The sequence below is a fragment of the Dermacentor albipictus genome, chromosome 1 (genome assembly GCF_038994185.2).
Source record: "Dermacentor albipictus isolate Rhodes 1998 colony chromosome 1, USDA_Dalb.pri_finalv2, whole genome shotgun sequence".
NCBI lineage: Eukaryota > Metazoa > Arthropoda > Arachnida > Ixodida > Ixodidae > Dermacentor > Dermacentor albipictus.
Window position 1 is genome coordinate 94733592 of NC_091821.1, and position 27722 is coordinate 94761313.

Here is a 27722-nt window from a genome sequence, read left to right on the forward strand (position 1 = left end):
CATTGGTTCGTCACGGTCACAGAGCCTATGCGTCGTACAGCGAGCTTCGGCCACTTACATGCGGCTTTTGAATATCAAAGCTCGTTCTTGAAGGCCATTTTCCAAGCAATTTTTCTAACTTATAAGTCGTTAAAACTATCGCCCACTGTTCTTCAAAGCCACTAAAATAAAGTAACGGATCGCTAAATGGCAAACTTTGCCAGAAACAGACAAAAAAGTCACTAAATATAGCGTCAGAATCGCTAAAATGACAACACTGATAAAACACCGGTAAGTTATAAAAGCAAATTTGATTTTGTGTTTTCATAGATAGTTGGCTTAGACGGCCCCAACAAACGCGGGATGAGGCAATGGATGGTAGATTAAACTTGTTTTGGACAGCCTAGCGATAGCTTGCTCAGCAATGCAGGCTTGCAAGGCACGTTCCACAGGCGTCTCGCACCGCAAAGTACGGCGTAACCCTTGGCTGCTTAGCGCGGCCGGCCGAGTGTCATCTGCTACAGCGCGTGGAGGCGAGGCCCGAAAGCAGAGAATGCGTAATAAATAAATCATACCTATATGAGCCCAATTCTGAGAGAAAACTTGGTCTCAGCTGTTGTTTTGCTGCATTTGTGCAGTGTGCAGCCGACAGTGCCCGCTGAGAGTGGGAAGCGGGCAAGTACCTTCTTGCCTTGGGCTGCAAATCTAGCGATATGCGACATGTCAGGCTGCGACATTGTGTCCCTCTGCAAGGCAACATGCGAGTGGAGTGGATCCAGCACATCGGGCTGTCGATATCTAACCGGCACCAGCATTAACGCGGTAGCGGCCGTCATTTCACGTCGAATGATTACTACCACAACATAGTTTAGGGTGTCCGGTATTCGCGAGTGGACTGGACGTTTTACAGGATGAGCGGAGGCGCAAACGTGAACAGCCTTTCCAGTGCAGTCACCTGGTGGCCCATAACTCAACCAAACAGAGATAAGTAACTAATATAGCAGTAACCGAGTGTATTATACATTGCTGCTAGTGTAAATTTTCGGCAGAAGTTTAGTAAAGAACACGTCGTATTTTAGAGCTCAGCTCTTAGGCGCCCGTTCCTGCGGCGAGCGTCGGCGAAACCGAGCGAACGAGCGCTGCGAAGAATGAAAGTGAACGCAGGGCGCATCGGGAAGATAGCGCAGTAGGAGGATGCAGCGAAACCATGGGGCGGATAGCGGAGGAGAAGCCGAGGGGAGATGACGTGCGCATGCGCAGAGTTACCGGCGGTCTAGGCATCCGCAGCCGCGCGGGCAATCTCACCTGCGCTTTTGAGGGGGGAGGGGGGGAGGGTGCGAGGCGCCATGAGGTGGGGAGGGCTACGCTCGTCTGCAGCGTCAGCTGCCGAGGTCAGTTTGCGGCACCAGCGAGTGTGACGGGGATCACAGCTCCTGCAAGGGGTGATGGCGAGCGGCTACGAGTAAGGCTCTATGTGACGCCCCCTTGGGTGTTGTCTCACTGAAACTGGTAGCATGACTTCCCCGTGTTACGACTTTGCACCGCTGCACCACTATTACGACTTTGTGGTCCCGTAGCGCTCGTCACCCGTTTCGTGACAGAGCGTTAGTAGCGAAGACTCCGAGCCAGGCGTCGATGAGAATAACGAAAGGGATTTTATACATTATATACAGGTCATTGTACAGGACAAGATCGGATCGGCACTGGGGCCGAGAGCTCACACAAACGCGACTGTTCCCGCACGGCGACGTCCGCCGAAAACGCGTGACACATCTCACCCCAGTCGGGAGCGACACTGTCTCCCGGTGGGTCGGCGGATCCTGTTTTTCAGGTGGCGCGTCGCGTCTTTTATAATCCCCGAGGAACCATTGTCACTCAAACGGCCCAATACAAAGTCAACACACAACGGTCGTCCGAGAGGTCCAACCAGCGACCGCGCTGGCCACCCGGTTCAAAGGTCGCGCGCGCGGTGACCTCCATGCAAAAGGAGGTGCGGCGCCGGGCTGTCTGGCACTCGCTGACACGTCCAAACATGCTGCTCGCCGAGGCTTCTCCCGCAGGACACCGCTGCCTGACTGCTCAGCATCTTGACTTGTGAAGGGAGAATTAGGGCGCTCGCAGGATAGATTCCGGATCTTGCAGATTCGGAATCCGGGCTTGTGGTAATGGCACAACACCCGCGACGATGGGTCCCTCGTCGTTCGTGGAACGATAGCGTGTGAAGAAAAGAGTAGTGCCGCGCAAGACGGGCTGTGGGGCGACGATGGCTACTACATGGCGCCAGAGTAGCGCACATCGTCTCTATGGAAACAAAGCGCTGCATGAGCGGAGGTCTGTCTGTGGCGGCTGCTGTGAATCGCACCCATGCTTCACCCACGAGCCGCCTCTCGCGATCTCCCGATTAGCGAGGCAGATGCACCACTCTTCGCTCCGTTTGGAACGTGCCGCACGAGACAGATTGTGCGCGCCAGCCAATATATCGCGAAATGAAAACACGTGTAGAGCTGCGCTGAAATTTCGCATTAGGTCGTATCGTAATCGTCGGCGAATTTTTTTGGTTTGCCCTTTTAGCGGTAACTGTATTTGAAAAAAAAATGCCTGTAGTACCTGTAGAACTGTTCATTGAACTGGATCACTTGAAAAGGCGGACATTATTACAGTCTAAATCAAGATGCATAATTGCCTAACAAAATCTCACTGAAATTTTGAACTAATTACACACGTATTGCAATATACAAATTGAAGGCCGTGATTACACAAGGCGCATTCACTTACAAATAATTCTCAAACTAACCGCAGTTTTTAGATAAGCGTTGCCAAACTTGCGGAAAAGTGTACTGGTCTTCTGCTTGCTTTTTGAAATGTTAAAAGTATTTTACACTTGGTTACAGCAATATTAGCTCTCTCTGCGCCACGAGGTTGCTGGACCGTGCAGGCCGATCAGGCCGTTCACGTACGTCTACGCTTAAGCTCCTTTATCACAGCGGTAGACGCAGGGGGGGGGGGGGGGGCTAGAGTTTACGCCTCCACTCATTGGTCAAACGCCCAGCTCGCCTGTGGCTACCGGAATACCGGACAAGCTCGGCGCTGCGACAGAACGCTCGGGGTGCCTGAATGGTCTCTCTCTCGCCGCCGCTCGGAGCGGCGTGTGTCACACAACGTCACACCATGACGCAGAGCCAGTGAAGGCGGAGATTAGCCCCGGTCACTCGGCGAACTAGTTGAGGAGAAAAAGCATGGCTAGGGAGGAGGGTAACTTGTAATCTTTCATATCTCTCTTAATATCGGACGCTTCACTTAAATTGCGGTGCGAATGCCTTTTTTGTGGCTGCACACTGCGCGTCTATAAATAATTTGCCCGAACCGTTTCAGTAACCCTTTAAACCTACATAGGCCGGGGATACATAATACTATAAAAAAGGGGGATAGCAAGCAGTATGGGACACCCCTGTAAACACCCGACCAGTGAGAATAGAAGGTGACTAAACGGGATCCAAAACCAGATGATGCGCCTATCGCGCATTAATTACACATGATCGCGTTGTTTTTGCTTACTTTCTTATGTTTGTCGCTGTACAAGTAGGAAAAGCTCCCGCGGCACACATAATATATTTTTTTCCCGATCAAGCTTCACAATCATATTGGTGTCTGATCGCATCAATTAAAGTTGAGTAAGAATAAAAAGCGCGCATATAACTTCGCGCGCTTGAGCAGATATGTTCAGCTTGCTAAGCTGCATGCATTTAGTAATTACGCAACAGGTACTCTCGGAGTAAAGCGAAGCAATGACGAAGAAATACATGGCATTCGCATGACTTGCTCTTTCTCGTGCATGCACAGATACGAGTGAAATATCTGGAGCGATGCATCCACTTGTGCGCCATTTTTTTTCTGAGAGTGACACTACGCGTGCTTAAACAGCGTCCGCTTGTTTGATTCGCTTGAGTTTTCTTTTTTCCCGCACCACTAATCATGAAAGCAGCTGCGCGTAAAACGCAAGACGAAGGGAAGAGAGAGAGGGAAAGTGGGAGTAAAGACTGACCAGCTGAAGCTTCTGGTTACCTTGACAACGGCCGGCACGCGGAAAGCCGTAGCCCGGCTTCATGCGCCCGACATCAGTAAGAATACGCGACAATGAAATGGAATTTTTCCGACCTCCAGCAGTTTATACTGTTTCGCCCCCCAATGTCTTCCTACTATTGTTTTATATATTGCAGCTGTTGCAGTATACGATGTCGAATAACGCGAAAGATGGAGGCGGAAGCAGTGAGTGGGTGCGTATTAAAAAAGAAAAAAGAAAAGCTACGCCTTATGACATTTTCAGATGGTCGCTGTGATCATTCGAATCCGAGCGGACCGATTCCGGAGACAACTCTGGATCACCGAAGCAGGAAATATCTTTCGCTAGCCGAGCAGCCGGCTTTTTGTCGAAGCATTGAGAAAGTGAAAGGTGAGGGGAACTTCCGGGTAACATGGCCGCGGCCACCGCCGATGATATAATAAAACAAGTCACGAGAGTTTCTTTCTCGTATTTGCCCGACCTAAAGCGCTCCCGAGGAGAAATCTGGGGACTTTTGCTAGGGACTTTTTCTTCTCAATATCTGCGTTTGCATATGTACCACGGAGTACGACCCGCTTTGGTCTGTGTAAACACTGCACCATTTAAACGTCCGTCCAAGTGGGATCATAGCGGCTGGTACAGAGTACGTAACGGCGAAGCGGCACCTTTCCGTCGTCGGCGGTTGGTCCTGGTCGCTGGGGCGGACGTCGTAAGACTTGCCGCTTCGCAGTGCGCCTTCGGCGCTCTGCCAGTGCCAGGGTTGTCGGCCAACAGGAGACGGTCTTTACAGTACGTGTAACATAGGCCCGCTTTGCGTATACTCCGCTGAGCCATGAACATGAACTTGAGTATAACTTGCAGACGCATATTCTACAATAAAATTAATTCGAAGTAACAACGCGTCATTATTCATTGCTCTGCTCCCGCTAAAGTGGCATCTACCTTCGCCAGCGCAACCACGGGAAAGGGCCGGGTCGCGTGACCGCAAAGTGGCCAGATGTAGTCTCGGCTGCGCCCCTACGGCAATACTGGGAGAGCCTCTCGGCGGCTCCAAATTGGACGATCAATGTTTAACGTGGTCCAGATACCTCTTATGTCACCGTGGGATAAGCGGAAAGCTTGTCATTAAAATGGAATTTCTGTCATTTAATTCTGCGGTGGCTTTCCGATGTAGAATAATTTTAAATATTTAATAAGAAACGATGAGAAATTATTCTATGGTGTAAAATTTCTGCACAGCAAAGCACTGAAGGGATGAAAGAATGGTAAAAAAAGGACAAAGGAAGAAGGATTGCAAGAGGCCAACACGAGCGGTCATGTTGTCCTCTTGCAATGCTTCTTCCTTCGTCCTCTTTTGACCTTTCTTTCCGCCTTTAGTGCTTCGCGCTGCAAAAATTTTACACCATGGGCCTAAACCAACTCGCCCACATCGATATTTTTATTAAGGAATTATTCGGCAGAATATGCGTGAAGGTAGGAAAGGAAAAAACAGTAGCGCCGCGTAAGAATTACGGTGTCTTACTAACCATCGCCTGATACAAGTAGACGTAGAGAAAGAAAGCTCTTTTATGAAATGCAGAGACTTTTGCTGGCGTGTGTATGGTCGCCTACATGCTACGCTATATGGGGGAGCGGATGTGCGAATGAAAGGCCCTCATAGAGAGATAGAGAGTGGAAGAAGAAAGGTGTGAAAAACATGGACTTGATATTTACATGCAAAATGATGTTCGATGTGTTACATTCAAAGTGAAGGCGAGGTCAAAATGAAGTTTGGTCATTACAATGTGCATATACCGGGGGTTCCAGCGAACACTTTCAAAAATTTTAAAGAATTGCCTGTGGCAGATGCCACAATTATGGTCCGTTAGATGGTCTACTCGAAGAGACGGATATTACTTGCACAAAATATTAAAATGGATATTTGACTAATTAGCAAAAAGTCACTAATGAAGTTTTTAACTAATTACCTTACGGCGCATATCGCAATTTACAGATTCTAGCCGGGCCGCTCGCAAGGCGGATACACTAGGAACGAATTCTCAGGATGGCACCAGTTTCGTGATATTAACTCGCGAACATTGCGGATAAATGCATTGGCGTTCCAGTTACTTTTTGCTTCAATGCACAAAACGACGTTTTGTTAAGAAAGTAAGTGGAACGATGGTGCATTTTTACCGCAAGTTTGACGGCGCATATCTCGTAAATGGTGTCATCCACACAATTATTTTCAAACGGATATGCCTTGTAGTTTCACCCGCTAGAATATGTAAATTTCAATATGTGCCATAACGTAATTAGTTAAAAATTTAATTAGTGAATTTTTGTTAATTCGTCGATTATGTATTTAAAGTTCTTGTGCAAGTAATGTCCACATTTTCGAGTAGAGCAGCCCATGGCCTAGGTGTGCTTACTGCTACAGGCAATTAAACAAATATTTTGAAAGCGTTCGCTGATCGACACTCTGTATATGGTATTTCCTAAAGCTTCTCAAGCAAGGCAACATCCCAACAGAAGCAAACAACAAGCTTAAAGCATGCTGCTGTGAGGCACACTAGGGGGCGCTGTAGCGTAAAACTATTTTATGCGGATGACATTGTGTTGCTAGCTAACAACCAAAGTGATTTGCAACATCTGGCTAATATCTGTGGACAGGAAGGCAACAATTTAGGTCTTAAATTTAGTGTTAGAAAATCAGGTGTTATGGTATTCTGTGAAAACAGTGAACAGACTGGAAAAACAGGGCCAGGAAATACCTCGGGTAACAGAATATAAATACCTTGGTATATGAATAAACGACGGCAATAGATATACGGAAACACAGGAAAAAACAATAACAGTGAAGGGGAAGAGAAATGCAGCCACAATGAAGCACAGAGCGCTATGGGGATACAATAGGTACGAGGTCCTCCGAGGAATGTGGAAAGGTGTAATGATTCCAGGAGTTACATTTGGAAATGCGGTTGTTTGCTTTAAATCAGTGGTACAATCAGGACTCGATGGGAAGCAAAGGTCAGTGGGTCGCCTCGCATTGGGCCCTCACGGGAAGACTACAAATGAAGCTGTGCAGTGTGATATGGGTTGGACTAGTTTTAAAGTGAGGGAAGCTAGCAGTAAAATTGAGTATGAAGAACGCCTGAGGAATATGGAAGAAAGTAAATGGGCTGTGAGAGTGCTCAGGTATCTGTACCGTATAAAACATTGATTCACAGTGCAGGAGAACTAGGAAGCTTACCAGCAAGTATGCGGTCTGTAGGGTGGGCTACACAGCGACAAAGATGGTCAAGCGGAAAGTCAGAGAGGCTGAAATAATCTCATGGGTGGCGGCAATGGAAAGGAAACCTGCCATGAGTAACTACTTAAAGAGGAAAAAACGAAATCAGGAAAGAAACAATTTACGATAACTCAAAGGGAAGCTCATTACTTTTCGAAGCGAGATCGGTATGCCTTAGAAGACGCACCTATAAAGCGATATATAAGAAGGAAGAAGAAGCATGTGCTTGCTGCGGTAAAGCTAGGGAAACTATGGAGCATGTTTTATTAGAATGTGAAGACGTCTACCCAGCGGTCGATTTAGGCACCACTGGCCTCCTTGAAGCCCTTGGATTCAGCGAGAGCACTGGAAAAGTAAACATGTCCGCAATATGCATTAGTAAGAGGCGATTGGAGGAGTGGTGTAATAAAACTAGGGAAACGACAGAAAACGGAGACGTACAAAAGCCCAGTTCGCAATAGGGGATAAGAAAATGTGGTTGTGCGAGTTCATAGTGTTCTTTTTATTTTTTGTTGTTTAACCTAGGTAGCACATTAGACAGTATAATAGCAAGAGCTTGGTGGCGCAACCGACCGCCCCGTTCCAAAGGGGGCGCTCATAACATCCATCCATCCATCCATACCGATCTGCTCCTATTATTGCATTTCCGCCATTAGCTCTCCGTGATTGGCGAAAATGTTTGCAGATCTCATCCGCTTCGCCATGTCTTTCACACAACATTACAAAACCGCGATAATTCGCCCTGTCAAAGTGATGCGTATGCACTAGATCAGCATAATTATGTCCAACAAAACTAAATTTCTTTTTGGAATAGCCGGAGAGTGGCCCGATTGCGAAAATAATAGAACATCCCTGCCCGCCTAGCTATCGCTCTGGCGTTGGGTACTCGGAGCAGCCAGCGAGAACGGATATCTTTGCGTATAACAAAAATAAAGTTCGAAACGGAACATCAAGCGAGAATTAGAGTATATTCTGAGTGAAATACCCTGCACTTTTTTTAGCCTATGCCTACGCGCAACGAAGTTGCATAAAACGGTGTTTGCTATTCGCGTTCTAGTATTTCATGGTTTCCCCCTTTCACTGCAGCAAATACAATATCCATCGATTGAAAGTGGTACACTTCGGTAGGGGAGCCCTCAATTCATCTATCAGCGCTGTGAGAAAATATAAAGGAAACACGGCTTGTTCAGCTGTACAACTGTTTCCACAGCGGCTACCATCTTGCGGGCATTGAATTACATAGATTGGATGCGGAATCGATGCATATGTCGCTACGGCTTGAAAAATCGGAGTACTTTTATTTCGTAATGTATTCAAACCGCTTTTGTGATGAAAAGTTATCAAACAATTTTGCTTGCAGTAGCGCGCAATCGTTAATTTATTTAGCTCTTCTGGCCGAAATAGACCCTGTGTAAAAAGAAGGAGAATAAAAAAGAAGCATGCGGAAATAATCAAAGATAATTATATAAGTGAGCGAAGAGCGTTCTTAACCTGCTGAGTGGCCCGTGGATCACTGCAACGCAAGGGATGTACTAACGAAACTCAGAAGACACCCTGTTTAAGGAATTAATGATTTGTTCGCGATATAAGCATGGATTTGCTGCGTCATGTTTTGGACGAGTAAATGTAAAATATTTGGTGAAGCATTATATGATGTCAATTTGGTTCTTCCTAAGTCATCTTTACTAACTGTCCGACTGGAACCACAGCCAATTGCGCACACCATACCGAAAGCACCATTAACTAAGTGCTTCTCGAAGTACTTGTTAGCAGCAGCAGTCAGGTGAGTTCTCAAGTTCCGCTTCGCGACGCTTCAGAAGTCATCTCCGTGTCAAGCCTGGTGGTTCAGCATTACAGAAAAAAATATTCTGGTATTGTAAGTGCCGAAACCACGATCTGATTATGAGGCCCACCGTACTTGGGGTTTTTAACGTTCACACGATGCATGGTACACGGACGTTTTTGCATTTATACCTCATCGAAATGCGGCCGCCGCGTCCAGGATGCGATCACGTGAACTCCTGCTTAGCAGCGCAACGTCAAAGCCACTAAGCAATCACGGCGGGTCACATTCCAAGTACAGGTTCATAGATGTGCACAGTCCTTTATTGATTAGCAGTTCGCTCGAAGGGCGAAGCTATGGCAACGATAGCAAGCATGGGAGGCTTGTGCTGCTGCGCAGCGTAAACAGCACCCCAGTGCTACCACGCGTCATATGTATATCCGACGCGACGGTGAGTGCGTAGGTGGAGAAACTGTGCCAAGAGCTCCGGCGGCATCACGTGCGCAGCGCCCATACAGATGTTCAAATGTGAGCAGATGCGCGAACATGACGACGACGACGATGAGGATGAAAAAGAAGAAGGAAATGATGACGCTTTAGAGGCATCCCCTTTGAAAAGAGGCGGTAACAAACAGGCCACCTAGCCTGCTTGAGTTCTCGGCGCGAGCCACCGCGACGACGCCTAGCGGTGACAAGGATCGTCTTCAAAAGAGCGTGAGGAACGCTGTCGCCCGTAGACGCCGACTGTATTGGACCGCCAGACACTTCCCAGCACTGCCATCTTTACAACACTTTCAGATGTCCAGGCTCCCGGCCATAATTGTCGACGAAATTACGAAGTAATCGAGCAAATGATGCCCATTAGAACAAATATACGTCATCAATAGCCCAATTCCTTTTATATAGCAAACCTTTGTAACCGTTTTATGCCTACTTTCCTAACCATCAGGTAGGCACTAAATGGCAACGTATCGCCATCTCACGGATTCGCGTGATGATGATTGTGTGATGTACGTACATGTGACAGATCTTGGGGGAGCCCTGCGTGAAACATTTTTGTACTAAAAGCTGTGTTGAAGCAGCTTGACTAGCTTCCAGCACATGTTACAAGGGCAATAACAGCAAAGTCATAGACTGACAATGAATCTAGACGAAGGAAGACACGCAAGAATAAGGTAGCAGAAAGAGAAAATAGAAGTAGTAATATCTACCTAATCACAACCGAAATACATGACAATAATTATAAGAAATGAGAAAAATGGCCAACAGCGCCGCATGCCAATCTTGCGAATGTGATAAATCTAAAGAGCACACGCTGAGCCTGTGCTCCAACCTTCGACCGTCAAAGATATGCACTAAATACTAGTCTTAGCCGCCTACACGACAGACTGTTCTCGGAAGCAAGAAACTTGGGACCTTGTACACAAGGAAACCAAAGCGCTATTGCGCTTTTTGAAGACTACTGGGCTAGACGAGCGCTTGGGACAATACTTATATCTGAGTGTACATGCGGGTGTGTGTACATGCGGGTGTGCGCGCGCACTCGTCTTCTTTCTTCTTATCTTTCTTTTCGTATTCAGTAGCCAACCGGGATTTATCATGGTTAACTTCCTCCCTCTCTCTCTCTCTCTCTCTCTCTCTATATATATATATATATATATATATATATATATATATATATATATATATATATATATATATACATAAACGAGAAGATAGGGTGTTTACCGAGGGGCCCGATTTGTATTCGTCATATCATAAGAGGCCAAGAAACACTGACACCAAGGACAACATAGGGGAAATTACTTGTGCTTAATAAATGAAATAAAGAAACGATAAATTAATGGAAATTAAAGTGGACGAAAAAATAACTTGCCGCAGATGGAAATCGAACCCACAACCTTCCAAACCTTCGCATATATATATATATATATATATATATATATATATATATATATATATATATATATATATATATATATATATATATATATATATATATATATCTTGTGAGACAAGGTGTAGGCAGCCAGTCTCTTCTTTCTTCTCCCGAGTGAGAGCCCCACCACCAGGCCCCAAAACGGTGCTGATGAGTATGTACAGTTGAGGATATGAAGCGTATGATTAATGCTCAAACCGCAACATAGCCAGGAAGGAAACGCCGAACGAATCGTTTGAGGCGCGAAACGTGAACGATCTCCGAACCACGATAACGATGGTCTGAAGAAACGTCTACGGGAGTAACGTGATAGTTCACGGGGGATGTTTGTTCCTTAATAATGTAGGGTCCAAGGAAGCGAGATTCACACGCAAACCGGATGTACGAATGGGCGTCCAAAGGAGCAAGCACTTCCTCTGCAGGACGAAAGGAGACGTCAAGACGAGAGAAGTCGTAACATTGCTTGCGATCCAGCTGACTGACTTCTGTGTTGAAGCGAGCACGTTGACGGCATTCCTCAAGCCTCAAGACGAACTGTTCAGGTATACTGGCCGAGGTGTTAGTTGGGGCATTGAAGAAAGTGGCGTCGATGGTGAATGTCGATGAACGGCCGTAAACTACGTAGAAAGGTGAGCACCCCGTAGTTCGCTGGATAGCGGTGTTCTGAGCAAACGTCACAAAACGTAAAAGTTTGTCCCAGTTGTCGTGGTTCGGCCCGATATACAGTGATATCATATCTGTTAGTGTGCGATGAAATCGCTCTGTTAAGCCGTTTGTTTGAAGGTGATATGCGGATGTCGTCTTTTGAACTGTGCCACAAGCTCCGAGTATTTCTTTGATCATTGTTGACAGGAAAGTCTTGCCACGGTCACTTAACAATACACGAGGTGCACCATGACGCAGCACAAGGGCATCCAGAAAGAAGGTGGCAACGTCTGAGGCCGAACTAGAGCGTAGAGGAGCGGTCTCTGCGTAACGTGTGAGCTGGTCAACAGCTGTCACGATCCATCGATGACCTGCCGGCGTTATGGGTAGAGGGCCGACTAGGTCTATCCCAACGATGGGAAAGGGTGTCTCGGGTCGTATGGGATGGGCTGTAAAGGCCCAGCAGGAGGCGAAGTCGGTCGTTTCCGCCGTTGACACTGGACGCAAGAAGCGACGTTCTTGGCCACAAAGGTAGACATCCCTGACCAAAGAAACGGCTCCTAATGTGGTGATATGTTTTTTGGAAACCCAAATGGCCCGCAGATGGGTCGTCGTGAAAGGCTTCAAGGGCTTGTGTGCGCATCGAATGTGGAAGAACAGGTACCCAGCGGTGTCCGTCAGAGTTGTAAATGTAGCGGTGCAGCACATCGTTGTCGAGCTTAAATAGCCTCAGTTGTCGACGTAATCTGGCGTTTGGTGCAGTAGTAGTTCCGCACAGGCGTTGGATGATGCTGTTGCAGTAGGGATCAGAACATAGACACGAGGCGAGCTGAGTGACGCGAATGGAAGATAACGTGCCAGTAACCGCTAGAGGTAATAACGAGAGTGGAGACTTCGTCTCATCAAGTAGCGAGCAATGAAGAAATGTACTCGAAGTTAATAGTGGCAGGAGGCAGCGAGAGAGAGCGTCGGCATCTTGACGCTTTTTCCCCAGACTTGTAAACAACATCAAAATCGTACTCATGTAAGCATGGCCAAGGCATCCAAACAGCGGCCAAGGCATCCAAACAAATTTTTGATTGACGACAACCAGCATAAGGCGCGGTGGTCGGTTATGACCGTGAAGTGGCGTCCATAAAGACATGGTCGAAATTTTTGTATCGCCCAAACTACTGCGAGACATTCCTGCTCTGTGATCGAGCAGTACTTTTCGGCAGCCGTTAATGCGCGACAGGCATAGGCAACAACTCTCTCTCGTGAGGTGGTATCGCGCTGTAGAAGGACAGCACCGATCCCATGGCCACTAGCGTCAGTGTGCAAACTAGTTGGTGCGTTCTCGTCGACGTGATAGAGGACAGGATCGGTGGTTAATGCTTGCTTGAGGGCTTGGAAAGAATGTTCGCAGTCGTCTGTCCAAGGAAAAGCAGTGCCCGACGTGAGCAACTTGTGCAGCGGCGACGCCATGGCAGCAAAATGACTGATGAAGCGGCGGAAGTAGGATGCCAGGCCTAAGAAACTTCTTAATTGTTTTTGATTTTCAGGGCAAGGGAAGCGAAGCGTGGCATCCACCTTGTCGGGATCTGGTCGAACGCCATCTTTACTGATAACCTGGCCCAATACTTCGATGTTTTTTTCTGGCAAAATTGCGCATTTCTTTGTGTTGAGTTGGAGTCCAGCGTTGGAAATGCACGTGGAAACTCCGTCCAAACGCTGAAGGTGCTGACGAAAAGTTTTAGAAAAAATAACGATGTCATCTAAATAGCACAGACAGGTCTTCCACTTAAGGCCACTTAAAACTGTGTGGATCATGCGTTCAAATGTTGCAGGAGCATTACATAAACAGAAGGGCATGACGTCGAACTCGTAAAATCCGTCTGGTGTTGGAAAGGCTGTCTTGTCCTTGTCCGCTTCGTGCTTGGGGATTTGCCAGTACCCGGATTGGAGGGTTAGACTAGAGAAATGTCCTGCACCCTGGAGGGAGTGGCATCGTCGATTCTTGACATCGGATATACGTCTTTGCGGTGATCTTATTAAGGGCTCGATAATCGACGCAGAATCGTACAGAGCCGTCTTTCTTGCGAACCAACACAACAGGAGATGACCAAGAACTGGACGATGTGCGCATTATGTCGCTTTGGAGCATGGCATTAAGGTCATCCGCAATGATTTTCCGTTCTGCGCAAGACACGCGATACGGGCGGCGGCGTACAGTCGAACCGCCTTCGGTTTCGATGCGATGCACTGCGACGGAAGTACGCCGCAGAAGCTTGTAGTGAACGTCAAATCAGGCACTGTGTTTGTGCAGGAGTGCCAAAAGGTCTTCTTTCTGCGCAGCAGTCAGATCTGGATTTATTGCGGCCGTTAAAAGAAGCAGCGGCAGTATGATAATCAGTAGCGGTAGGCAAAGGTGGGGATTTGGTGTGAAGTGGTACCAGCGAAAGGGGTTGAGTGTCAGTAAAGCAAGTCACAGTAGTGCACCGGGAGAGCACAACTGGCGAAGAAGCAGGGTTGCGAACAGCGACGAACGCTCTACTGTCCTTAAACCGCACCAGGCTAGGGGTAAGGCTAAGCCCACCAGAAATGCAGCGACCGCTCGGCGCAAGGAACACATCACCATTAACAACTGTGTCGGAAGTCAGTGTGAGAATATGCGCATGGCCCGCGGGAATAAAACAGTCGGTAGACGTGACGAAACGTAGGCCGTGAGCATCAAGAGCGGACGAAGATTCAGTATCCGTCATATGAATAGTTCGCTGACGGCAAAAGCTGAAAGCTGAGGCGGAGGACAGGATTTCCCATCCCAAAATCATCGCGTATGTACACTAAGACAGCACGACAAACTGAATGTGGTGAAGGATGCCATCAATGAAAACATGCGCAGTGCAAACACCGGAGGGCTGAACAAGAACTGCATTGTCACAACGAAGGGCAGGGCCATAATATGGTGTATTCACTTTCGCAATCGAGAACACAAGTTAGTACTTATAGCGGAAAGCGATGCGCCTGTGTCAACCAAAGCTTCGGTTCGGACACCTTCAACACACACCATAAGTACATTTGACGGGCACTCTGGAGGAGTTTCACGTTGTCCAAAGGATGCAGCTTTCCCTGCTGAAGCTGCACCATTTAGTTTTCCGGGCTGTGATCGGAGGACGAAGTAGCCGGTCGAAGAGGGGAAGAGGAGCGCCGCATCGGTGATGGAAAGCGACGACGCGTGAAACGCAATGAACCGGCAGCGTTGAAGTCGTGTGGAGATGGAGAACGTTGTGGAAAATAATCGTAGTAAGAACGCCGACGTTGTGGTACAGGGCCACAAAACTCATTCCTTTCAAATGCGTCATAGCCACGCCTTTCATCTTGCTGATGGCGTCGGCAAACCTGGAAATGTGGCCACGGATGCCGCAATAGTAGCAAGCCGGTCGAGGTGAGCTCCATGCGTTGTAAGGCGGAGGAGGTGGTGGTCTTGTAGTGATAGGATTCAGGCAAATGTGCGGTACAGGTGCCTGTCGTGGTGGCTGCTGGGAGGGTGGCACTATAGAGGCTACCTGAGCGTATGTTGGCGTAGGGATAAGGTGCGGGCTCGGGACTTGCGGGCAGGTCAAGGCAGCTATTTCTTCCCTCACAAGGTGGCGTAGGCCTCCGCAACGAGGCGTCATATGGACCTCAGGAGGGGTTGACGAAGCTTGGCCGTGCAGTTCCTCACGGACGATGGAGTGAATCAGGGCTTGTAGCTCGCTGTCGTTGGACGCCTTGAAATCAGAAGTGTCAGGGTTTATTCGGAGCATGTGAAGCTCATCGAGACGCTGACACGTACTGATGATGTCTGCGACGGTAGTGAGGTTCAGCACTACAAGAGCATTGAATTCCACAGTCCTAATACCCTTGAACAGGTGGCGTACACGGTCACTCTCTGCCATCGAAGTGTTCACGCTGCGGCGGAGGGCGAGGACGTCCTCTGTGTACGAAGTGTACGACTCGCCCGAGTGCTGAACACGCTTAGTAAGCTTCTTCTTAGCGATATCGGAGCGGACAGACGAGTTCGCGAAAATCTGGCGTAGGTGGTGTTTAAAGGAGCTCCAGTTGACGAAATCGAGCTCATGATTGTAAAACCAAGTTTTCGCGACGCCGGTTAGGTAGAAGGCGACGTTAGCAAGTTTTGCAGATTTGTTACAGTGTTTAAAGTCGTTCACGCGCTCGTATAGCTCTAACCAGTCTTCAACGTCGTCACCTGGAAGTCCAGCAAACACCGGTGGATCCTTCTGAGGGGTGATGACCGTTCAAGAAGGTGTTCCCACAGGAGCAGGCAATGTGGATGTCGTGGTATTGGTATGCTGGTCTTGGGACATGGTCGAGTGCAGTTGATAGAGGCGGTGACCCGAGCAGAGCTCCAGGGATGTAGCGTAGGCGAAGCTGGAGAGAAACCGGGAGCGAGAAGACGAAGAAACCGGACAGCGCACTACACCACTTGTGAGAGAAGGTTTAGGCAGCCAGCCTCTTCTTTATTCTCCCGAGTGAGAGCCCCACCACCAGGCCCCAAAACGGTGATTACGAGTATGTAGAAGTGAGGATATGAAGCGTATGAATAATGCTCACAATATATATATATATATATATATATATATATATATATATATATATATATATATATATATATATATATATATATATATATATATATATATATATATATATATATATATATATATATATATATATATATATATATATATATATATATATATATATATATAGATATATATATATATATATAGGCACACAAGGCGTCGCAACTATCATGCACCAAGATTTCACTAGATGCGTATGCCACGTAGCTGGACAAGACCAAATTAGTGTTGTTTGCCGACGCTTGGAGATACTCAGATTATTTTTTTTGCATTCCGCCTAATTACATAATCACACACACACGCACACGCACACACGCACACACGCGCGCGTACACACACGCACACACGCACGCGTACACACACACACACACACACACACACAAACACACAAACACACACACAAACACACACACACACAATCTTGCGCGCTGCAAGATTGCACCACTTTTTCTCGAAGCAGGAATGAGCGACAATCTGTGTCGTGCCGTCATCTACCGTCGCTCTCTTTGGCGAGCTTGCGACCTATTCCAAAACATTTCACATCCGCGGAACACTGCATGCGAGACGCGCCAGCAAGTGCCAGCTAAGTGCAGCGAGCACTATAGATCGCTCGCTGCTAGCAAAAGATGCGGCAAAAACGGGCAGGGAGAATAGCTGTCCCTAAAAGTACAGCACCGCCATCGTTCGAGGCTGAAATTTCCGGTAATTAGCGATGGAGAAATTAATTATTCGACTGCCGACAAAGACCAGCGATCACTGAGGTAATAACGTGGAAGACATGCGCAGGCGTTGAGAGAAACCCAGCGCAAAAACGTGCTGGACACGATGGGCGAGAAGATTGACCGTTATTTATTAGCGCTTAATTCTATCAGTCGCCGCCGAGCAAGGCGACAAATTTGACGACACATTTTCGCGCTGCGGCTACATTTTAATTTCCTTTACCTCGGTTTCCGTGTTATTTAGCATGACTGCCGCAAGTGTATAACAGTGAATAAGTGCTGGTAAATGGAGCAAAGTTTTCTTTGATTTATAACTTCGCTGTCAACCCCATGCAGGACGGAGCGTCAAAACATGTGCGGCAGGATACTTAGTTGGCTGGTCAATCAATTCGCGCCCTGCAAAAAATTGACACGATGGCTATAGAGAAGCAGCCACAGGTGCTTCCAGCGGGCGCAAAACACCATGCGGAGACGCACGTGAAGAGACAAAAATCGCAGAGACCTATTGGTAAATGTGTTTTGCTCGTGTTTATATACACATAGTGCGGAATGAGCATCTTGTTGGAACTGTGGGTACCCTGATTGTGACGCAGGCATGCAAGTGACGTTCAGAGAAAATGTGCACGTATGAACTGTGCCCAACTTGTACATGAGCACGTATGTTATAACTGCAACTACACCATTGTGCAATGTGTATATTGAGATTATAAGATGTCAAAACTGTAAGCGGGGCGTATACGCGTGCCTTCTGTTCTCGACAGCCATCGTGTAGGTTTTATTAAGGGTGCTTCAATTATCTTTTTTTTTTCTCGTCATTCATCGTGGCACAGCGATACTAAGAGAAAAGGGGTAGCCGGAAAAAAAAGAAACATGCCAACAGCTCCGAAAAATACCTTAAAGAGTAATAATTGACCCTTATCAAAGTGTGAGTCTAGGAACAATGTATTGGTCTTATGGTACTGGCACATTTGGAACAATAAGACAAAACGCATGAGTCAATTGTGATGCTATATACTCAGACCTACTAAAAAAAAAAAAAAAAGCCAACTCACCAGTGCGGTTGAATGCGGTTGAGTGCATGAAGAAGCCTCCAGTATATTTTGTGCTTGCATAAGCGCACTAACAACGGTCGCTGACACGCGATAGCGGCGGTCCGTGGCGACATTTTTTAGTGATTTGGCGGGCTTTCTTTTAAGCACAAAAAAAGAACGAAAAAACCGCTACGCAAATGCTATACGCGTTGCAAAACACAAAAAGTGATGTTTTCAGGTGACTTATAAAAACCCTGCATTGACCTTCCGGCCCTAAACATAATAATTATAACGTTCGTTAATAATGAGTACTAATTAGAGTATAAAAATACTGGAGACTCCTTTAAGAGGTTGCCAAGAAACAAATATGGTAAAACAAATATGGTGCGAGTTAGCTGGGACACCGTATAGATAACGCCAGCTACGACGGTATAAGTAACACCTTTAAAAAATGAATGTGCTGTACAGTTGTACCATAAGTGCGAGACAACAGAAATAGCAACAGTGAATATAGCAGTTATTCAAAATAACCATTCAAGAAACACGCACCTAGCACACATCGGCCATATCAAATTTGTCGTCTCAACAACTTCGCAGTTCATTGCACCGATCGAAGCTGAATACAAGGGGACGGAAATGCAATATTTGTTGAAATGGCATGTGCTATTTCCCACAACAGATGCATGCTCCAAAATGAGTGAGGCTTAAAGAGCTGTATGGCCTAATAAGTGCTATTGCACTCGTGAGTGCTCTTCGTATGCTCAATGCTTCATATGCTTCAATGCTCTTCAGGTGCAGTCTCCGACGAACAAAAAAACTCGCAGTTTCGTAAGCCGAAGCATCGATTGCCATATCAAATTAGTGGACAGCTATGCGTAGTAAGGATAGTATTTTTATCGGCCGTATAAAGTTGTAAGCATTCGCTTACCAACTAAATCAAGAAGCAGTCACGCGAGCACAGGTACACATAACCACATAGTATTCGATAACCGCGGAAACTCGCTGTCAAAACGCTATAATGAGGAAACGCGGCATCAGCAGCGAGCGAATTGACCTTCGTGTTGTCTCTCGCTTCAATGCGAACGAAACGCCGAAAGCACAGCGCCTACGAAGCTACCGGCCCTCGGCTCATACACTTTGTCCACAGCGCAGATCGCTTTCGAGATATCCATGGCGGCCGCGCCGTAAGCAGCCACTGGAGTAGAACGGCCCCCTCTCCCTCGCCCCCCACCCCGTGCCTCGCGCGCGACAGAAGACGGCGTGCTGCTCCGCTTTCCTCCCTTGCGCGTGTGAGATTGAGCCGCGATTGCCGGCTGGCCCTCGCAAGCTTTCACTCACACATGCGTCCAGCGCACGCCGCGCGGCGACGAAGGTATCGTGTTTGGACCTTATACGGAACATCACGGCGACGGCGGAAATTCGCTTGACGTGCCCATGTAATTGGTATCGCAATAAAACAACAAAGTCAGTGCGCGGCCTTGAATACAATCGGTGCTCAGCGTTGGTGTGCCGGGAAGGCTGTTCACTCCCGTGATAGTTCAATGGGAGAAGGGCGTTATAATGAGCGCGCTCATTACATATTTTTCGCAAGCTGCCTACTTACGTGGGTTTCGCTTAAGAGTCTCGTACTGCATGGGCTTATCGTGCTTCTTTAGTTATTTAACGGCGTGCGAATGTACGTCAGTGCCTGGCAAGGCATATAAACTTAATCAGCAATACATAGCTTTAGTGTGCTGAATGCAGCCGGCTTCATTAGGGAGATCCCGCTCTCCCACTCCCTTCTACACATCAAATTGTGCTCATAAATCTGAAGCGTACTAAGCATGCGAAGGTGCGCTTTTTATGTTTGTTTATGAAAACTTAACTGATGTAGCCTTTTACAGTTCATGAGACTGCAACGACTCTATAAAATCGACTGAAACGTGCAGTCGTTGGTGACGCGCTCCTCGCACGGAGTGAAATATATATATATATATATATATATATATATATATATATATATATATATATATATATATATATATATATATATATACCAGGTGGTTTATTATATGATTTTCACAGCTATGATCCGCGCTGTTTGCTGGTTAACTTTCAACATTTGCGGAAAGTCGCCGCGAAGGTCGTCGACCGCGCGGCGCGTCTATATCCAGGGACAACCTTGTGTGGCATTGAAGCAGAGGATGCTGCAAGGCAAGCAATTTATTCTGCAACCATCAGTTCCCAATACCTCACCGCGTGAGAGAAGACCACGTGAAACTTGCGGCCTTGCATTTGGCAGCCTCCACTTCACCGCCACACTGCAGTGGTCTAGAACCCAGTGAGTCGACTGGAGGCAAGTTCTTGCGGATTCGTACTTTCGGAACGGTTGACCAGCAGCTTCAGTAAGCGCTGCAATAAGTCCCATGATTCAGCATAGACCGGTTATGTGATTCGCAATGATGGTGCTTCGTCATTGGTGGCAGTTCCGTGCTTTGACTGAAAGCGGTGTAAAAAATTTTCAGCTGCCCTCTTCTTGCACTTCAGGTTTAAAAAAAAAAGAAATGTCCTGCCCATGATTTAAAAAAAAGATGAGGTTGAGGCCGCAGTGCAGCTATTGTGCGTAAGAACATCCCTCACTCATTGCTAGCGCAAGGCCCAGACAGCGTAACGCAGTGCGCCACTTGAAGAAAGGCCCTCGAGGTTCCGTTTGTTAGAGAAAGTGTACACAACGTTTTTTTTTAAAAATGGCGAAGGCTCGATTACCATTTCGTAGGGAAGAAATGATCTAATGCTTTATTTAGCTCCAATTTTAGAAGGCGTACCGAAAGAAAGCAAAGATCGTACAGGCGTACGTTCGCATACTTGAGGCGTGCTTAAACATCTTCGCTACGCTAAGGGAGCGCAGGAGTCACTGATATAACGAAAGTTTTGGTGTAGCCACGTTGAAATTTTAGCCGGAAACAGCGTTTTAACTCATGGTCGCTAAATTTCAAGACCTCAGCCAACATGCATTGCACGGTACCTCACAAACCTGCCGCTCAGTTCCAAAGCAGCAGATGAGTGGATTTCCACGCTATCCCAGCCCGTTTAGACGCGTGAACGCACTAGAGGTCAGTTAAAGCAAGCAAAGTGCGTACACGGTGCGAGTCGCTGTCCAGCAAAGCTGGCCAGGCGGTGTTCGAGACCACTGCAGCGCCACAAAGGTTGTCCCCGAGTGTAATACCTACGGGCGCGGCGGCGAGGCCGTGGGCGGCAGAGGCGTCTCTCCTCCCGGGAGGGCTGCCATCCGGCCTGCACGCACCTGGCTGTGGCGTTGCCCGCGCCGCAGAGCTCCCTGCCGCGACGGCCGCCTGCTGGACGGGCGCTGCGCGTCTCCCCATCATCGCTGCGGCCCCGTTGGCCTGGGCCCACAAGCGCGTCTGGCGCCAGCCTGCACGGACCTGAAGAATGACACGGAGGGAGAAGCGTTGAGAAAATGCGTTCACTGCCGCCTCGCAAGACGGACAAAACCCCAAACTCATTCCGAGCTCATTAAGGAACAAGGACTCCCCTGGCGCCCCCTCCAAACGCACTCCTTTTCCAACCCACAAATACGCACAACATTTTACCCTGACTTGATAGACCCACACTGCTTGCTATGTGGGTCCATAGACTCTTTAAATCATGTTCTCTGAGACTGCAGACGAGACCCTCCCATACCAGATCTCCTGGCCGCTCCTCGCCTGAAGCGTGGGAAGCAATACTCAGGGACCCGAGCCAGGAGGTCCAACTTCGCGCCGTCGAAAGAGGGGAGGAGGTGACTGTAAGGCATTGCCTGGTAGCCACCACCTCACTAATCCTAATTGACAAAATAAAGTTGTTTCCTCCTCCTCTCGCCGTAATGGCGATGCTCTTGCCCCGACGGGTACTGAAAGACACCATCAGGCCAAGCGTTGATAGAGCTCGTGCTAATGCGCCTCACGCGCTGGTTTAAAGCGAGAACTTCACAGCGAGTTGCAGACTTTGTCTCAAGGTCGTACATTAAATTTGTTCGATGATTTTTTTGAGGATGCTGGATTGAGTGCGCGCCTATTGGGTGGATCGATGCAACTTGATGCAACCAAATAAATTTATAAATTTATGGAAAGAAAAATTTTCGTCGGCGTTACCTTCACTTGCGTCGACGCGGAATGCATTGAGAGGTCGGAGAGCTGAAACAATGTGAGGTTAAGAAGTGCTCATTGTTAACAGCGGCATTACAAGGAATGTCACGTCACACTAATGGTACAGTAAAGTGGAAAGTTGGGCTAGTTGGTGAGTGATCATCATACCTTGCTGGTGAAGCAGCGCACTGACACGGACACAGTGAAGACAAACAGGAAAAGACGACACTCGCTAATGGTAACTCGACAATTCGCATGTCGTGCCATATAAACTAATGGTTGTACTAGGCCACTCTATACAGCCGACGCAGTGTTTTTTTTTATTAGTTGGTCATTTCGCTGAATGTTATTGCCAAATATAAAGCATTAGCAGCACTAAAGTGCTGCTTTTCTAACTGCTGTGTAGGAACTTGGGCGCTGAATACAGCAGGAAACACCGGGACAAACGTTCTCATGAGGTAGTACAGAGCCGCTGATAAATAAGTCGCCACGCTCCCGTCTAGTGCATCTCTTGTATTCTGTCCGTTGCGAGATGGCGATCCTTTCTCTGAATCTATAGACTAAATAACACTGGTGCAAACGGAAGTCACGGTGCATTACGTGGACTGAAAATTTTCACCTTGCCATATATATATATATATATATATATATATATATATATATATATATATATATATAGGGAGAGAGAGAGAGAGAGAGAAACTTTATCTTTATTCGAGAGGGACAGACATTAAGGAGGGGTAGTCGGAGCCCCTCAGTCCAGGGCCCCACTGGCCTCTGCCGCCTGCCTGACCGATCTAATTAAGGAGTTTTGTCAAGCTTTCACGATGGGTGAGCGCGTAAAGAGAAGTTCCATCCCTTGCAGATGCGCAGAGTGGACGCCACGAGGTACCCTTTCACAGACTTTTTGTAGATTTTTTTTGCGGACCCATAACTTCTGCTTTATATGGTTGAATAATCCGTTGGATTCAACTTTTAAAGTAATGAGCTTTAAACGACGCCTCGGTGGAAAGGTGAATTTCTATCCCTGCTGTGTTCGAAAAGACATTTCTGCGTTTCTTTTCCTTCGAAATGCTCCAACCACGCTGGGAGCCCCGGCGGCGTATCTAATGTTCTCACAGTGTTCCCGCTAAGTTGCGACAAAAAAAGAGTTTCCTTCCCTTACTTTGAGCGATTCTAGCACCGTTTGCCATTTTCTTCTTAAACCTCTCGACTGCAGCGGCGCACTAAATCTCAGTAGATGGTTAGCAGATGCCACCGGATCACCTTTTCCGTCGGTAATTGGTTAACATGGAGGCGACAAATGAACGATCAATCAGTCAGACGTAGCATCGTTAGGGTTTGTGCGCAGCTCGTTGAAAACAAGTCGAATCGTTTTAAGAGGAGCAAGGCCGCTGTAAATGGGTTTCAAACGGGATTGTATCACAGAGAAATAAGACGGCATCCGCGGCACAGCAAATGTTTCCTCTCCCAAGGCTTAAAATTAATTAAGTCGTGCAGCTCCTCGGCATTGCGAAACCCATTGATGCCATTAGTATTCAAACCCCACCATCCTTTCTTTCCCTCATTTCAGTCAACCTATAACCATCTGAGGTTCTCATTTGCATACTGAGTACATTGTAAACAATTTGAGGATGACGCTCCTCCTCCTCCTCGTCACCTATTTCGGACTTGCTTTGCTCTCTTCCTTTTCGTGTTCATCGAGAGTAAGAACTGAACAGGCTAAAGTTCTCGCTTTTTTTTTAGAAACTTACTTGCGACTGAAACAAAGATCAAGTTGACGCACATTCATTTAATCACATAGGGGCCTTGCCGCCTTGTCTTCAGTTCTTCAGTGCCTTCAAATACTATACCGTTCAAAGCACGTAACTGTATGAGTGGTATCTCCATTAAGACAATTGACTTTGATTGCACTGGTTAGTGCTTTTGTAAGCGATTCTCGTATATTATTCTAAAGCAAAACAAAAAAGGAAAAGAATGAGGTGCTTTAGACTAGCGGATGCAATGGATCCGAAAGCAACAAGGCACAAAAACTGCCATATGAATATCACATGCAGTTACGTTTCCGCGCACATATAGTGAACACGTGGGCATATAAACAGAATGGTCCACACCAATGCTATCTACAAGCCTTTCGGATTTATAATGATATCGCACTTTAATGTAAAGAAAGGCTACATTTAAAAGATTTGGCCAGGGGTGGCCCAACTGCTGCTCAATCACCGGCTGCTTCGTGAGGCAGCCCCTTTTTATTCCGATAGCAACGTGCGTAATGTTAAGCTAGCTTTTGCCAAACTTGGGTAGTTTTCACGAACTTGTGAATCTGCCTTTATTGAAAACTAGAACAGTGTTTCTTAACAAAAAGGGCAAATACTCAAAATGCTGTGCACGACGCAAGTGTCTCAAACTATGCTGAGGACTTTTTGAATACGCCTGTTTGGCTACCCCTGGCTGAGACGAAGTGGCACGGCATGCGAGCGCCCGCGGCGGGAGTAGCCAGGGCAGCACTCACCCCCCGTGCGGCGCCACCGCCGGCGACGTGTGTGGGCGTCGCGTCGCGTCCTCGCGGCCAGGCGGCGGCGGCGGCGGCGCCTGGCGCTGCGGATCTGGCGCACGTGTGGGTGCGAGCCGCGCACGCAGCGCGGGAGCTCCGACGGACTCCAGCGGCCGTCCACGCAGGTGGCTCCGGGGGGCCCGTGCAGGATGGTGTAGCCCCGGCGGCACTCGAACATGATCTGCCGGTTGTTGCTCACGCGCCGCACGTACGGCCGGTAGTCGTACATTCCCATGTTGCCCACCAGTAGCACGCGGCCGTGCTCGATCGAGCCCGGGAAGGGGCAGTAGACTGACCGGGAGACACGGAAGAGCAAGCGCCGTTAGTCTGCGCCCCTCCTGCTGCACACGACTGTCCGTGAGTGGTACACCTGCGCGCGCCGCACTGCTTCCTCCCACGGCACCCGCGTGTGTCGTACTAACAAGGTCGCGCCATTGCCGACCGGCATGGGCGCACGCGACTGAACCGCGTGCTGTCATGCCGCTTCAGCCGTTACGGTATAGGCGACGACGCTCTTTTCAGGCCACCAAGTGGCTTAACGGGAGGCCATTAATGGGAGACCTTAACGAGAGACCTAGTTGGCCCAACAGTATGTTTTGATAAACATCCTGTAACACTGGATGACGGCATTGACAACGAGAAGATGTAGCAGAACGTGACAGCCTCGGCTGCGAACATGATCGACAACGTTGTCCAACACGGGCGCCGGCGTTCACTGCTTGACATAAATTTTCCACCATGCACTTTGCGGCGCGCGCTACAATGCCTTGCTAGGATTTCTTTGTGTGCTTCTTTCTTTTCGTTGGGGGGAGGGGGGGGGAGGGGAGGGTAAGCGGGGAATTCTTCATGGCGCGAGCCCTAAAGACGCAATTGTATTATTTTTGATTTCTTCCACTCTCATACTTGCAGTGCGTGCTGTGCAGCCAATAACAGTGATGAGGACCTTATGCTAAATCGCGTCACAATCGACGTCTACATGCGCTATAAGGCGGCGCACTGTACCAAAGCTTCACTTGTGGCTGCCCTGAAGACGCCTACTTTTTCACCTGAAAAGATACGCGTATGATAGCGATGGCAGACGGACACTGCTTGTTGTGGGGCAGGGAGGAGCCCGCGAGGGTCTTGCGCAACATGTTTTTTTGTTGGTCTATGGCTGGCCAACAACTCGCCTGTGCTTATTGAGAATACGATTCCCAACATATCCTCTTTTTTTTTCGTACAGTGTGACGGGGCTGTTCGTTGGCAGCGCTGGATAACTAGTTTGCATAATACATTTAAATTGGCTCCCTATAATGTTACTTACTCTCTCTGTCTCTTTCGATAAGATTGCTGAAAAGTCAAGCAAATCACACCGGCGTCTGGCTGTACCTTATCTTCAAACGTGGTGAGTATTTGACAAGTCCGCTGGCTCAGTAATTTGATTACGTATTATACGGCATGTCGGGTGTGTCAAACATCGCTTTCGAGGCACGCAAGGCTTCCACTAATGCTCCGCAGTTTGTCCACGACAGATGCACCAAGTGTACAGGGTACCAAACGTACCTGTCACACCTTGTCGGTTTATCACCCACTACCATTCCTATGACAAGGAGGTTGAGTCCGCTTGTCGTGAAGATCAGAACCGGAAGAAAAGTAATCACGCGACGCCGGCGCGTATGTGGTTCCTGCGCGAGCACCGCATGTACGCGCCGGCGTTTTCGTCGGCCCATTACAATACAAAAGCATGGTTTAGAGCAATGTAGAAGAGAGGGAGATATATAGATACATTATCGGGAGCACAAGGAGGCAGCTGGAGATACCCTGAGTCCGGAGTCCCCCTGGTGTGATTCTTCTCAGCGCTGCGGTAATCAACTCCACCAAGTATTTCTGCGTTGGTAAGCTTGTATGGCATAAGTCAGCCACACAAAGTATATGGCTCGAACGCCATTTGTGTTATATTCTCCGAGCACACCTCGAAGTTCCGTGCAACCATTGTTTTTCTTACAACAGTTCGAGAAACATTTGTAGCATTTAATAATCCATCGCGAAAGTAAAAAAAAAGTACGAAAAGCTTGGCCTGACAGTGCCAACCTGGGAGCGGCCCGCTTTAGCTTAAGAAGTCGAGCCTCCGGACAATAAAATACAATAAAAGTTTTCACACCCACACGCTGGTCGGAAAGTACGCGCCGCAACCAACACCACATTCTCTGTTGTAATCACTCTGGCAAGCGGTTATAAATAACTTCAGCGCTAGCTCAGTGGCTATGGCGTTGCGCTGCTAAGAATGCGACCGTATACGTTCGAGTCCGACCGCGGCAGCCGCATTCCGATTGGGTCTGAATGCAAGAACGCTCCTGTGCCGTGCAGTGGGTGCAACTTGAAAGAAACCCAGGTGGTCAAAATCAAATCCTCCAATACGGCGTGCTTCATAATTGGATCGTGTTTCTGGCACGTAATACCCGATAATTTAATTTTTAACTCGGGTAGGAGTATACTAATATCGATTTAGTGGGCATAAATATACCGATTGTTAATTTACGAGATTTGTCGAGACAGTATCATCCTAAAACAGAATAAATAAATTTTAAGAAAGAAGAAAACATGAACGAACAAAGGCCTATTGGCACATTATATATACAAAACGCGCATCGGGTCGGCGACGTTTCTCGCACCAGGTGCTAGACCACCGCTTGATCTTATTGTTGATCGAAAGCTCCCCTATCGAAACTTTCCTCCGCCTAAAAATAAATAAATAAACCCTCGCTCTTACGGCTAAGGTGGAGCATCCTGCACCGCAGGGTATATCGCTAAAGCCTGAAGTGTATAGTGCGGTTTCTGTAGTGAGGTTCTGTGGCGCGTCTATGTAGTGCGGTTTCTGTATTATGCCCCTTTTATTCGTTTTGTTGTCGCAGGTTCCCGGCTATATAACGCTAACGAAGTCTGGGGGCCCAAACTCTCTCTCGGTGGCTTGTTGAGGCCATGGTAGCGAGTTGAAACACTCAAGGGGCCAGGA

General features: G+C 47.8%; 1 protein-coding gene across 4 annotated transcripts in view; it reads right to left on the minus strand.

Moving 5' to 3' along the window:
- Hasp (Hig-anchoring scaffold protein) overlaps positions 1 to 27722 on the minus strand; it is an 810838-nt gene that overhangs the window by 121322 nt on the left and 661794 nt on the right. For 2 of the 4 annotated variants that reach the window (XM_065432842.2, XM_065432840.2), the window contains exons 12-13: positions 24689 to 25021; positions 21262 to 21474 (exon numbers count right to left, since the gene is read on the minus strand). The exons of 1 other annotated variant lie outside the window; for it this stretch is intronic. In XM_065432842.2, coding sequence (XP_065288914.1) covers positions 21262 to 21474; positions 24689 to 25021 — 546 coding nt within the window. The remainder of the gene's footprint in view (positions 1 to 21261; positions 21475 to 24688; positions 25022 to 27722) is intronic. One more of the 4 variants, XM_070523594.1, reaches the window with a different exon arrangement.